This window comes from Dermochelys coriacea, chromosome 9 (genome assembly GCF_009764565.3).
Source record: "Dermochelys coriacea isolate rDerCor1 chromosome 9, rDerCor1.pri.v4, whole genome shotgun sequence".
In the NCBI taxonomy this organism is placed as follows: Eukaryota; Metazoa; Chordata; order Testudines; family Dermochelyidae; genus Dermochelys; species Dermochelys coriacea.
This window is the reverse complement of record NC_050076.1, coordinates 24,351,780-24,364,612: the sequence shown is the minus strand read 5'-3', so window position 1 is coordinate 24,364,612 and position 12,833 is coordinate 24,351,780. Positions and strand designations below refer to the sequence as shown.

Genomic DNA, 12,833 nt, shown 5'->3' with positions numbered 1-12,833 from the left:
GGTTCAATTTGTTCCTAAATATGCAGTCGGAAGTACCTTCACATCACTTCATTTGTCAGATCTCCTAGTTCAGAGTACTGTGCCCGTTACTCCATTCTTGGCAAATGAGCTATTACAAGCTTTAGTCTAAGTTAAATCATAAAGCTGTTATTTCTTTTGGAAGAAAAAGCTTGGATCTAGTTTAATTTAATTTGGAATATAAAGAATCTGTATGTGCATGATATGCACGTACTGGTATATGTTGCATCTGAATATGGCATGCAACACGATCACCTTATATTTCAGATGTTTCCATTAACAACTCCTATTTTCAACAATCACTTTAGTAAAAATAATACTTTCAGCAGACGTTTTCCATACTTAGTCTCAGCCTGAGAAAGATTTTAAAGCCACATCTGACAATTTAGTTCATCCAATTTTAGCTGAGATGTAAACAAAAAAAATTGTACATGTTCAAGAATATTTCTGTACTTAGCACAAATATGTCTGTTTTATAATCCTCTACTGGTCTTTTCCATGACATCTGATTAATAGCTTTGAAACAGTTTCCCCTACAATTCCTGAAACAGTAAATAGCTTTTTAACTGACAGATGGTAAGAATGGAGTGTGTAAAAATCATTTTCTTAGCACCAAAGGCATTGTGCAGAATTGTGTGAATTTCCACAGGGCAGCTAACCAGTCCATCATGGCAGCTATTCAGACTCTAGCCTGTAAAATGTATGTATGTAAATAGGAAAAAAATACCTACATGTACCCATCACCTGTTTTCATTCACTTCACTAAACTCCCATGAAGCATGTATGAGGGCTTTGAAATGTCTCCAGGTTTCTCTTAGTAAAATACAAAAATGACATTTATGGATCCACCACAGAGCTCAGAAATAAAATTCCTGCTGAGCACTAGTCAAAGCCCTTGCAAGCTGGGTGTGGTTTATATAAGAGAGGCCCCTCCCTCATGAACAAGCCATAGACTGCCATACGAATAAACTGGCTGAAGAGGACTTGGCAAGGTAAAGAGTGAAGAAAATACCTAGAAGAAACCAGAGCTATACAGCACTGAAGGCAAAAGAAATTTAGTGACATAAAAGTTACTCTGTGCATAAAGCAGCTTCCTTTTGACACAAACCTACACAGAGCAAAAAAGAGGGTAGAAACAGGTTATAATTTACCAATGATAAAAGCAGTAGTTCTCAAACTTTTTCCTAATTCAGATCACCTCGTAATAGAGAGATAGGAACAGAAGTCCCATTCACTTTCCAAGGAACTCTTGAAAATCCCACCAGTTGTCCACAGACCCACTTCCCCTGTTCTCAGTGTCATTGGCCACCTCCTCTCCCAAGTACAAATGCTTAGCATATTTTTGGCAAAACAGCAATTGCTCACATGGAAAAATAATATAAAAAAATTCATGTCATTTTAATGTGATTCAGTAGCTGGAAATAAGGAGCAGATGCCACCTGGACTTGATCCTGCTTTGACTTAAGTCAGCCTCAAAAATTCCATCAGCTTCTTTGGAAGCAGGATTGGGCCCCATGTTTAATTGTTAAAATATTTATGATGCAGATGTGTACACACCCATGTGCATGTGTGCAAGAGGTTTGCTTTCCAGTAGTTAAACACAGGATGGAGCCATCACATCTATTGCAAAGATCCATGTAGACAGGTTCTAAAGGTTGGTATAAAAATCACTCCCCCCCCCCCCAAAGAATAAATGTTTACCTTCTGGTGTGGAAATGTAGATTGAATCATCACAGTTTCAAAATCATGTGTTCCCTTCAGCTGTGTCTTCTCCCACAGGGTTTTAAGGACTTGCACAGTGTTACTTTGTATGGACAAGGGTTCTGGAAACAAGTTCTGGAGAAAATTTCAATCTGAGTCTTAAATCATATTGTTATTTCAGAATGCTACAACTACACAAAGTAATTGCTGTCCTTGTTGCATCTTATATCAAGAGCAGAATATCCAACACTGACATTTAAAAACAACTCAGTGCAGTTAAGATTGATATGAATCAATGCAAAGTATATAAATCTGTGAAACTAAATAATTCCTGTAAACTCCATTAGTTCTTCTGAGACCATTTCTCTGCACAATACCTGATTTCACAGGTACTTGATTCATTACATACAAGCTAGTACTACTATATACATATAACATACAACTACCCTATGTGTGCACACATACAACACGAGTATATAGCAGTGCTGGTAGTGTAGAGAGCACTGGACTCGGAAGACCTGGATTCTATTGCTGGCGCTATTACTAACCCATAAGTGACCCATGGGCAAGTCACTTCACCTCTCTGTGCCTCAGTAAAGCGCTGTTAATGATGCTGACCAATTCTGTAAAGTGCTATGAGATCTAATGTTGAAAGGGATATATATGAACTAGCTATTAGTAGCAGTACTAGCACTCATTATATACTAGTATTATGTCTCTTTCGGCAAAGGACCTGGGATGCATACATTGAAAGCCCAGTGCAGAGAGAAAATTAACTTATCCCAGTCTTTCTTAGCAAGACCTAGTCTTACCCCTGCAGATTTCCCATCCCAATCTCACAGCCCCATCATGCCCATTTCTCCGCCTCCACTCCCAACTCCTTGTCCAGCCTTCTTGTCACCCTGTCCCAATTCCCTCCTTCCAGGCTCCTAGTCTTATTGGTCTCTTCCTCCCCCTGGCTTCCAGTCACCCCTCCCCCCATCTGCATTCTCTGTCCCCACTGGCTTGCAGTCCGTTTCCCTGCCAGGTCTCATTGTCCCAGTCTCCTTGCCCTGCCAGTCCCAGTCTCCCCCATCTCCTCATCCAATCTCAGTCTCCCACCCTCCCCCATCTCCTCCCTGGTTCCCCAGCTCAATCTCCTTTTCCAGCCAGTCTCTGTCTGCCCCATCTCCCAATCCCTGTCTTCTTGCCCACCAAGTCCAAGTCTCCCTCCCCAGCTCCCAGTTTCAATTTCCCTCCCAACCCCAGCAGCCTCCAAGTCCTGCACTTTTCCTTCCACAGGCTCCTTGTTCCAGTGTAATCCCCCAGCACACAAACCCCCAAGTCTGGCTCATGTTTCTTCAGCATTTGAATCATGTAGCTTGCCTCCTCCATGCTGCCTGGGACCAGCAGGTGGGGGGTGGGGTGTCACTGAGCACCCAAAAGACAAAGGCTCCCTGCTCTGAGTTCTGGTGCTTGATCCCATCCTGACCCACAGCAGGCTAGAGATGCAATTGCAGGGAAAGCCTGCTCAGCTCTGGGCTGAAGCATGCCCAATGTGGATGCAAGTTTCAGGCAATTAAGCTGCTAAAAATCTAAGACATTTCTACTGGGCATATGTGAACTGATTTTTCAGAGACTTAGAACTTGGCCAAATTCAGGCATATTTTCACAGGAGTGGCAAAAAGGCACGTCCCTGACATAAAGGCACCCTTTGCCAAATTTCTAGTCTAGTATAGGGGTACCAGAGTGATTCAAAGAAAGTATCACCCTAATTTTTTTTAATATAGGCAAAAAGATAGATACTCTCCTAGACACATTCTTAGACATGGCTAAACCATTTTAGCTTATATTTTCCAGAACAATTTCTGCTTAAGGGACACCTTTCCATGGAAAATTTCAACCCAAACAGTTAAAGTTTGGCAAAAGTCACAAGCAACTGAAAACAGGGTCTTATGTGAAATATTGGACAACCTTAAAAATAGGGGGCACTACCAACACTGCCTATTATACAGTTTCGAGCCTTAAGAGACCAATTAAGCCAGAGGCTGTAGAGTTGATCTGATGCAAAATTTGCTGTAGGAAAAAGTTTAATAAAATCAAACTTGAAAAATTGAACTAGATTTGTTCCTCTTCAGCTGGTCATTATGGTCTTGCATTTTCAGAAAATTTCAGTACTACTTTAATACCATGCTTTCTTCCTCCAAGACCATCCATTATTCTACCTTCATTTCTGTTCTTAATCATTTAATTGGAAAAATAGTCTTTCATATCTACAAAACAGCTCTGAAGTCAAATATTCTGCTCCTCCTATGAGCATAAAATCCACCCATCTTGAAATAATACATAATAATAATTTGCAGTTCCTCAACTTTCAGCCAAGGATTTCAAAGCATATTACAATTATTAACCAAGACTTTCACAATTATAGTGAGAACAGAAGACAGAAGTCAGGATCTGTTATGGAGATACGAGAGGAAAACTATTCCTTTGCACTCAACAAAAAGGACAATAAATGGCAAAACATAGCATTTATTCACAAAAATAAGGTAACTTATGGAATTCCTTGGATCTGGGACAAAAATGATTTTATAGTTAGCATTTACCGAATTTAGTTAATTATTAACACGTTATAAATACACTTTCTACCAAATTCATGCCTTGTGCAATTCCGCTGCCGTCAATGGAGTTACACCAGGGATGAACGTAGCATGATATTTAATTTAAAAATGGTTATATATATATATATATATATATATATATATATATATATATATACACACAGTATGTAAAAGCTTTTAGAGTTTCAAACAAGTGTAAATTACGATACATCAAACTTCATGTTACTGCACAATGGGGTTGAACAGTGAATACAACATAATAAGAACCATCATTTTTTCCACAGAAGGGCATATACACTGCTATGCGTACAATGTATTTGCAAGGACACAAAACCAAACATTACTGACTTGATCCTGCACATCTGAAGCCCATGGGAGTATTGTTGTGGACTCACTGGCACCAGAATCAGGCTCTAGATGTTCAGCAGTAATTTTTACTACAATTACTTCAAAAGCAATAGAAGAATAAAGCTGCAAGAACCCCTATATTAACCAGTAATTCAGAATAGAAAGAAAGCCATAGACATAAAAGATGGTAAAAAACAAATTCCTAGGGAAATAAGGACTAGATCGTGATGTTAACACAAGCCTGCAGGAAGGGGCAATGTGGCATTTCATTGCCCCAGGAGCACACCAGGGACAGAATGAGACTCTTAAGTGTGTTTACACTAGAGCTGGAAGGTGTTATTTCCATCTCAAGGAGACATACTTGTACTAGTTCTAATTGCACTGGCATGTTAAAAATAGAACATAGCCCTGGTAGTGCAAGCAGCAGAAGGGACTAGCCTCCCCAAGTTTGATCCTGTCCAAGATCATGGGTTTATGCTCATGGCAGCTAGCCTGTCCTTCTGTTTGTGCTGCCACAGCTACACTCCTTTTCAGCACACTAGCTCAATCACAGGTATTTCTCCTCATACTGGGAATTACACCTCCCGCTCCAATGCGGAGTCACTGTTCAGTCCCTGCTGCCCCCTTGCTCCAAAAAGGGAAATATTCTGGTCTTAGAGTTTACACCCCCTTCTAGCCTGGCTCAGCTCTGCCAGGCAGTGCCTTGGAGAGGCAGAGCCAAGACTCCACTTATTGTTGCAGTCCTGCCTGCCCACTACCTGTGTGCTTGCATGGGAGGGTGAGCAGCTGCTCTCACACACATGCACAGAGACCAGATGGAGATGGCCCATGCAGGGGAGTGCTTTATGCCCCTTTCTCCCCAGAACGGATATGAAAGGTGACTCATGATGAGCCCTATACATTCAGGGATCTATTTTCTTCTGGATACATAGTGGGTTACACATGGGACTTCCTGTACATAGATAGAAGAATGTAGTCGTGAGTTTCTAGTATAGTGTAGATGGGGTATATTCCAGATTTAAAAAAAAAAAAACCACAGATAAGGAACAGCATCAGTATATGAGCTGCCATGGTTAAGATGAGCCAAAATTTAAGGGTGTCAGCTTGGCAACAGCACTTTGAAATTTAACAAATGCAATTACCCAAGACAGGAAAGTGAAAAAACACATTAAAGCCGAAGTGTAACTGGAGCAGTCATGGTCCAGGAGTTCTAAATGAGATGAGGCTCCAAAGGGGAATGAGGAGGTATTTAAAAAAAAAAAAAAAAAACCAGGAGGAGAGGAGAGAGAGAGATGAGGAAAGGAATGCAGACAGAAGCAGCAGGGGGTAGGGGAAGAGGGATGGGAAATCTTGCAAAGCTTATTGTCCCAGCTCAATAGAAGACTGAAAGGGTTACGCCAAAGTGCAATGTAATCTTGGTGAAAGGGTTAAAGTGAGAGGTTTTTAAAAAGAAAAAATATGAGGAAAAACGTTAAGCAGGAGAAAAAGATGGAATCAAAGATGAAATCACTACAATTGATTCAAAATAGAGAAAGAGAGAAGGACTGAAGTCCTTTTGTTAACATCCAGCAAGATGGTATGTTTTTGGCATCAGACTATATATAAGTTCATAAAGAAATAGACTGTTTATTCTCGTAGTATGTGTCTCCCTTATTTCTGCTCTTCCTTCTCTGCTCATTCTCATGCATTTCAATATATCTTTTCCATCAGCTGTTTCCCTTGCTCTCATTTTTCTATCATGCAGGTTATTTCTCCCTGAGGCCACTTTCACCTTTCTTTTTCCTTAAAAAAAACAAACAAAAACACACTTTTCAAATTCAGTCTCTTCAACTTCTTGTTTACCTCCCTTTATTTTTAACTTGTTTTATCTTTTCTTATTTCTTTGTCCTCCTTCTCCCCTTTTACCTTCCCTCTTTCCCTGAATTCTCTGCCCCTCAAATGCTAGTGTCTTTCCCTTCCCTACTTCCAGGAAAGAACCAGACCCTTAAAAGCCAGCAGATGACATTTCTTCTTTTCTCCTCCTGGGCTCTACATAGTCCAGCTGGGGCAAACAGCTTGCCTCTTGCTCAGTGGCTTAGTTGCTCCCAGATCTTTGCAGGGCGAGTACTTAAGCCACAATCCAGCCAAGAATTCTTCCCCCTCCTGCCTAACAACCAGCATCACTTGGCTCAGACCCTCCCCTCCCCAAAACCCCACCAAATCAGAACACCTACCCATCCACACCCTCCCGCCAGCATCCTCTAGGTGTGGAAAAGCAGGAACAGAGGCAGCAAAAGGAATATGATTGTGATTTGAAATAGCAGCTTTATGTGCAGCTATCCCCACTCTGTAGCTTCCACCCTACTATTGAACCCATGTGCTGAAGGAAGCATGTGCAAACAGTCATGTACTCTGCTGTGCAAAACTGAAGAAATCTGTGTTCCTTGCTCTGTGCCTCCCCCCTCAGCCACCTGTGGTCTATGTCCTGCAGGGTGGCAATTCCTCAGTGGCATCCAGCTCTACCCCTTTAGGGGCTGAAGCAGCTCCAAATCCTAGGGGCAGTGAGTGGTATTGTACTTTGTCATACCCTGCTAAACTACACAGCTGTGACAGTGGTGGGTTTACCCCATTAGGCCCTAATGACCGGCTGGCTGTCACTTCTCAGGGTCAGGTTCAAGATGAATGGGCTCAGCTCCAGAACCAGCTGCTGCAGTGCTGAAATTAGACTGGAGCTGGCAGGGAGGGCTCAGCTCACTAGTAGTACAGTTATCTGCTTGCTGGTATATCTACTTGAAATGAAAGAGTTGAATCAAAATGGTTCTTACTTCTCATTTGCATTTTTCTGATCTTTTTTGTGTACTTATTTCTAGGACATCAAACATGTCGGAGTATATTGATCTGTTAAATCAACCAAATGTCCATATACAAGTACCACATTTGTTTGAACATTCATGTGGTAAACAGTTAGCCAAGATCAAGGGTAGCATTAGTTTAATATCTGATCTATCCTCTATGTCACTACGCCTTGCACTTGCAGATAGATTGACCCAATGATCTAACAGGTCTTTTCCATCTCTAATTACTAAGACTGCAATAACATTGGGCATGCTGCATCTTTAAAACTACTATATATAGTTTGAGAAGCTGATTTTTTTTTTATTACGAATAAAAGAAAAACTTCATGATTCATCTTGAACGGGGAATGCAGATTTGTTTTTCCTTTATATTATTTAAAATACCGCTCATGTATATATTTTCCAGATAAGCATGATTAATGGTCTCTCTTTGGAAATATATTTAACATAATAATCAAAAGTATTTTAATCAATAGGTGAACAACACTGATCAAATCCTGATGACCTTACTCAGAATTTTGCTCTCTGGGAGTTTTGAGTAAGGGATGCTGAGCACCATCAAGGCCTACTGAAGTCTAAAGACCAGACTCCACTTCCGCAGAAAAATCAGCTGAAGTTTTCCTATTCATTTCTATGGAAACAGAATGGGGTCTTGACTTTAATGGGAGTTTTGCCTGAATAAAAATGACCAGTTTTGGTCCAATGTTTGTACTTCAGATTTCTTAATTTCATATGGGCATCTTAAATTTGTTATATTTAACAGAAATCACATATTCTGTCATACAACATTATGACACTCTACTGCAAAGCACTAGAGAATAAAGAGCTTATAAGTAACTGTCCACTTCTGAGAAATCAGAAGGGGAAATTCAAAGGATATACGCACATACAGTAACATTGATGGAGATGATAAACATCAAAATGGGTTACCATTAAAACATTGTTTTTTCATGTACAGTTTGAGGTGCCACTACTTATATGTATTGCACACACCTGCTGAAAGAGAAACATGATATGGATCCATAGCTGAGGCTGTCGGCTGATGAGTGTAAAACTGGATTTACTGTATAGGCAGTAATGACCCTTCAGGGGGCAGCTGAAGAACAGCTTTGCTACACAACTTCTAACAGTATCTAGAAACAAATATACACAATATTAATATTAACTACTTAAGAGATCTAACTACCTGATATTACTTTACACTTAAACATGCAATGCTTCTGGCTATAGGAAACCACTATTTTCATATCTGAAATATACCAATTATGTCTTTTTTTTTTTACTCTCACATTTCAATGTTTATCGAGATAAGAATAGATATTCATTTAGTTAGTATCATTAGTTGTCCGTAAAACTCAAAATGGGTGAAATTCAGCCCTGCTGAGAGGGCCAGCACACAGGCAATGTACCACTTAAATTGAATACAAGCTGTAATAAGAGGTGCATAGGCCCTGTACTGATCTGTGCCCAGGACTATATTTCACCCACAGCACATATAAAACTCCACTGTTTTGCATATTATGTAGCCATTTATTGCTGACTCCACAGGGCAGAGTTAGGCCTTTAGTGTGTATCACTTCCTTTTTGTTAAAGGATGAATTGAAGCTTGTATTTTACACTCACAGTCTTGCTTATTAAAACAGACATTAAAACTGTTCACAACTCATTCTTATTTAAGAAAAAAAAAAAAAAGGAGTTGGTTGAAAGAGCATCCCATGTTAGGTAGCAACCAAGTGAGACTTCACTTCTGGCCCATGTTTATGCAGTTCTCAACCAGGCCTTATTCAGGCAAAAACTGGTTTCAATATGGCTTATGCGCAAAATGATGAATTTCAGGACTTCACCCTTCAAAAACAAAAGCTGAGCCATTAGTCATTGGTTAGAGCAGTGTTACTCAACCCACTCTGTCACTGACTAGATTAACTTTTTTTTTTCTGGTTTTTAGTCAAATATATTTACAAATTCCAGTATGCATGCCACACGTTTATTATTCAGCAGTACTTAATACAGTCATCCTAAAAGTTACAATAAGAGCAGTATTATTCAGGGTTCAATGAGCAATTTGGCATTCCGAGTGTCATTAGTTTAAACGGCTTTGGGTTCTATAAATGTCACTTCTCATCAAGTATACAAAATAATCTTCATAATACATTGCTCCTAAATATCACCTTCCAACCCAGGATCTCAAAAGCACTTTGCAAATATTCACAAAGTAAGAATGACAACACCCAAGTGAGGTAGGGAATTGATACCATCATTTTACAAAAAAAAAAAAAACAAAACAAAAAACAAACAAAAAAAACCCCCACACACCTGAGGAGTACTTTTGGCACCTTAGACCTAAAAGTTGCAATTCCCCCACAAAAAACCTTCAAAAACAGACTCCAACAAGAAACTGCAGACCTGGAGTTAACTTGCAAACTGGACGCCATTAAATTAGGCTTGAATAAAGACTGGGAGTGGGTGGGTCATTATACAAAGTAAAAACTATTTCCCCATGCTAATTCCCCCCCCCCCCCCCCGTTTCTCATACCTTCTTGTCAACTGTTTGACATGGACCATCCTGATTATCACAAAAGGTTTTTTTTCCTCCTGCTGATATTAGCCCACCTTACTTAATTGGTTTTGTTGCAGTTGGTATGGCAACACCCATTTTTTCATTGTGTATGTGTGTGTGTGCGCATCTTCCTACTGTAATTTCCACTGCATGCATTGGATGAAGTGGGTTTTAGCCCACAAAAAGCTTATGCCCAAATAAATGTGTTAGTCTCTAAGGTACCACAAATACTTCTCTTTTTTTTTTTTTTTTGCTGATACAGACTAACACAGCTACCACTCTGAAATCCATTGTTTTACAGCGAGACTTGCTGTAAGACAGTGGTAGAGGTAGTCCCTTGCTCTGACCTCTAGACATCACTGACACTAGTGCAAATATAAATATTTTCATAGAAAAAATGGAAAGTTTTAGTTTTGGGGTGGTTTTGCATTTAAAGGTTAATAAATTAAATGACATGGGGAAGTTTGCAGAAACATCTATATATTCATAGGTGTAAAAACATCAAACCAACACTTGGAATGGAGATTAGATCGTCTCACTGGACCAGAAAGACTCTCCAAAGGTCACAGCTTGACTACGTGGTTGCAAGGTTAAGTACAATCAAGACAGAGAGGCTGTTTCTATTTTTCCCCCACAGATCCTCATGCTCACTCATGTTTTTCTGTTGAAATCAGTATTGGCTTTATTTTTCTCAACTACATTCATATTAGTTCTCTCTGAACAAACCATGGAGGTGACATGCAACCTGAAAGCACCCTCAGTGTGACATTCTTAATACAGAAGGCTGTATGCACCACATATTATAGCATGATTCCAATCATATTTAAGCTAGGTTTAACTGGAATGGCAGTACAGATAGCCCTTTAGATGCTGATTTTGCAAAATGTTGACTTGGAGGCCCTAATTCTCTGTCCTGGCTGTGCTAAGCTCAATGCAAAAATGCAGCCCATAACTGTGACTTTCCACCACCTTTGCACTTCACCCACTGATAGAATGGCTGGCGGGACCAGCCAGGCCCCCAGCGTAAATAAGAACAACTCTGATGTTGCTCTAACTTATGCCCAGTTGTGCATCATCCCAAGAGGCCATTTCAGCAGCTGGGAATAGCCAGATCAAACATGCTCATTCTACTCCTCCCCATCTATAACCTCTCATGCCCTTGCTCTGGAGATGGCAAAAGGGGGAATGATTCTACACCACCTGGAGATTTCCTCTATGTTGGTGGAATTCCCAGAGGCCAGACCTAAAAGCCTTATGGCCCCTTCATACTGGAGTATCACAAAGGAGCCATAATGTAATGGGGAATCTGGCCCTGAGATTTATTATTCAGTCAGTGAACCCATCCAGCAATCATTCTGTGTATGCAATGCCCATTGATGCTACTGATATAACTAACTGAGTAAAGATTGGCAAAACAAGGGATGATTTTGGTTTTGCACAATTTAAATCCCATCTATATGGACCCTCTCTCTAAGATTAAGCAGTATTCAAACAAAGACATTTTTAATAGAGTAGGTCTTAGAGGGTCTAATTCTCCATGGCACTGCACCGTGATTACACTCAGTCTGCACAGACATAACTAAAGTACAATCAAATCAGACTCCTCCACTCATTTACAATGATGGTAGCATTTGATATGCACCTTGCACAAGTGCCAATGACTTTACAGGGTGCAAGGCCATGAAGAATCAGGCCTAGAGGGCCTTGTATCTGTTTTCCTCCATGAGGAAGATAGATGACATCCACTCTGTCTTCATAAGGCCTGAGTATGTGTGTGTGTGCGCACGCGCGACTACTGTGCCACTTTCCTCACAGCTGCTATCCATAGGGTAGAATAGCAGACAGCCCTCCTTGCTGGTTGATGGGGCCAATGGCTCCATATATATGCAAACATGCTATTCCTGACATGCTCAAGTGACCTTCTTATGCCAGCTTTAGCAGGGCCAGTTCAGAAACCTTTTTGGGGGCTGAGCAGGGGTGTGCAGATACCCCTATATAACTGCTCACCCAGTGGGCTTCATATGCAGCCTTTCTGAAATCATATGGCAGTTTTGCCAAGTCCTTTGCACACAGGGGAATATCGTCCTTAGTGACTTACTTTAGCAGAAGACAACCTTTCTAAACTCCCCAAGCTTCACTGCAAACAGAAGGAGCATAGAGCCTTTCTATACCTTTGTCCATTGGCACATTTTACAGCTAGGACCATGCATTTAGGCCTTGACCCAACAAAGTGTGTAAGCATATGCATAATCCCATTTAAGTCACTGGGACCACTCACATGTGCAGTTATGCACATGCTTAAGCACATCCTTTGATAGATTAGAGCTTTTACCTATTTCCAATGGGGTTATTAGTATTACACACAAAAGCACACGTTTTAGTGTGAAATGTTAGATTTTAATACAAAATCTAACATGAGAGTCAGTTGAGAGAACTTGTGGCATATGACACTCAGTAGTACAGCATAATTCATTAATACTATTTAGTAGATTACTCTTTTTGGCACAAAATATTCCTGCAAATTGCCAAGCTACCCACAGCAGGCATTTTTTCAAATGCCCAGCTACTTCAATACTGATTCTTACATGCTACATTTTCATATTTAAGCAGCTTATTGAAACATTTTTAGGAACAGTTATATTACCCCACACAAAGATTTTCCTTCTCATCTACTGCCAGCAGTATCGCATCAAATAGATGTCATTAATTGCTATTTCCTATTGTAACACCTCATCATATAGCTGCATATTTTTAATATAATGATGCATTTCTATA

The 12,833-nt window shown here is 40.2% G+C and overlaps 1 protein-coding gene across 5 annotated transcripts in view; it reads right to left on the bottom strand.

Annotated features, from left to right (window-relative positions):
• Positions 1-12,833, bottom strand: part of VEPH1 (ventricular zone expressed PH domain containing 1) — a 152,265-nt gene that overhangs the window by 37,589 nt on the left and 101,843 nt on the right. For 3 of the 5 annotated variants that reach the window (XM_038417300.2, XM_043492363.1, XM_038417301.2), the window contains exons 10-11: positions 8,495-8,634; positions 1,720-1,854 (exon numbers count right to left, since the gene is read on the bottom strand). In XM_038417300.2, the coding sequence (XP_038273228.1) occupies positions 1,720-1,854; positions 8,495-8,634 (275 nt within the window). Of the gene's footprint in view, positions 1-1,719; positions 1,855-5,909; positions 6,450-8,494; positions 8,635-12,833 lie in introns of those variants that run through there. The other 2 variants (XM_038417303.2, XR_005295024.2) reach the window with 2 other exon arrangements.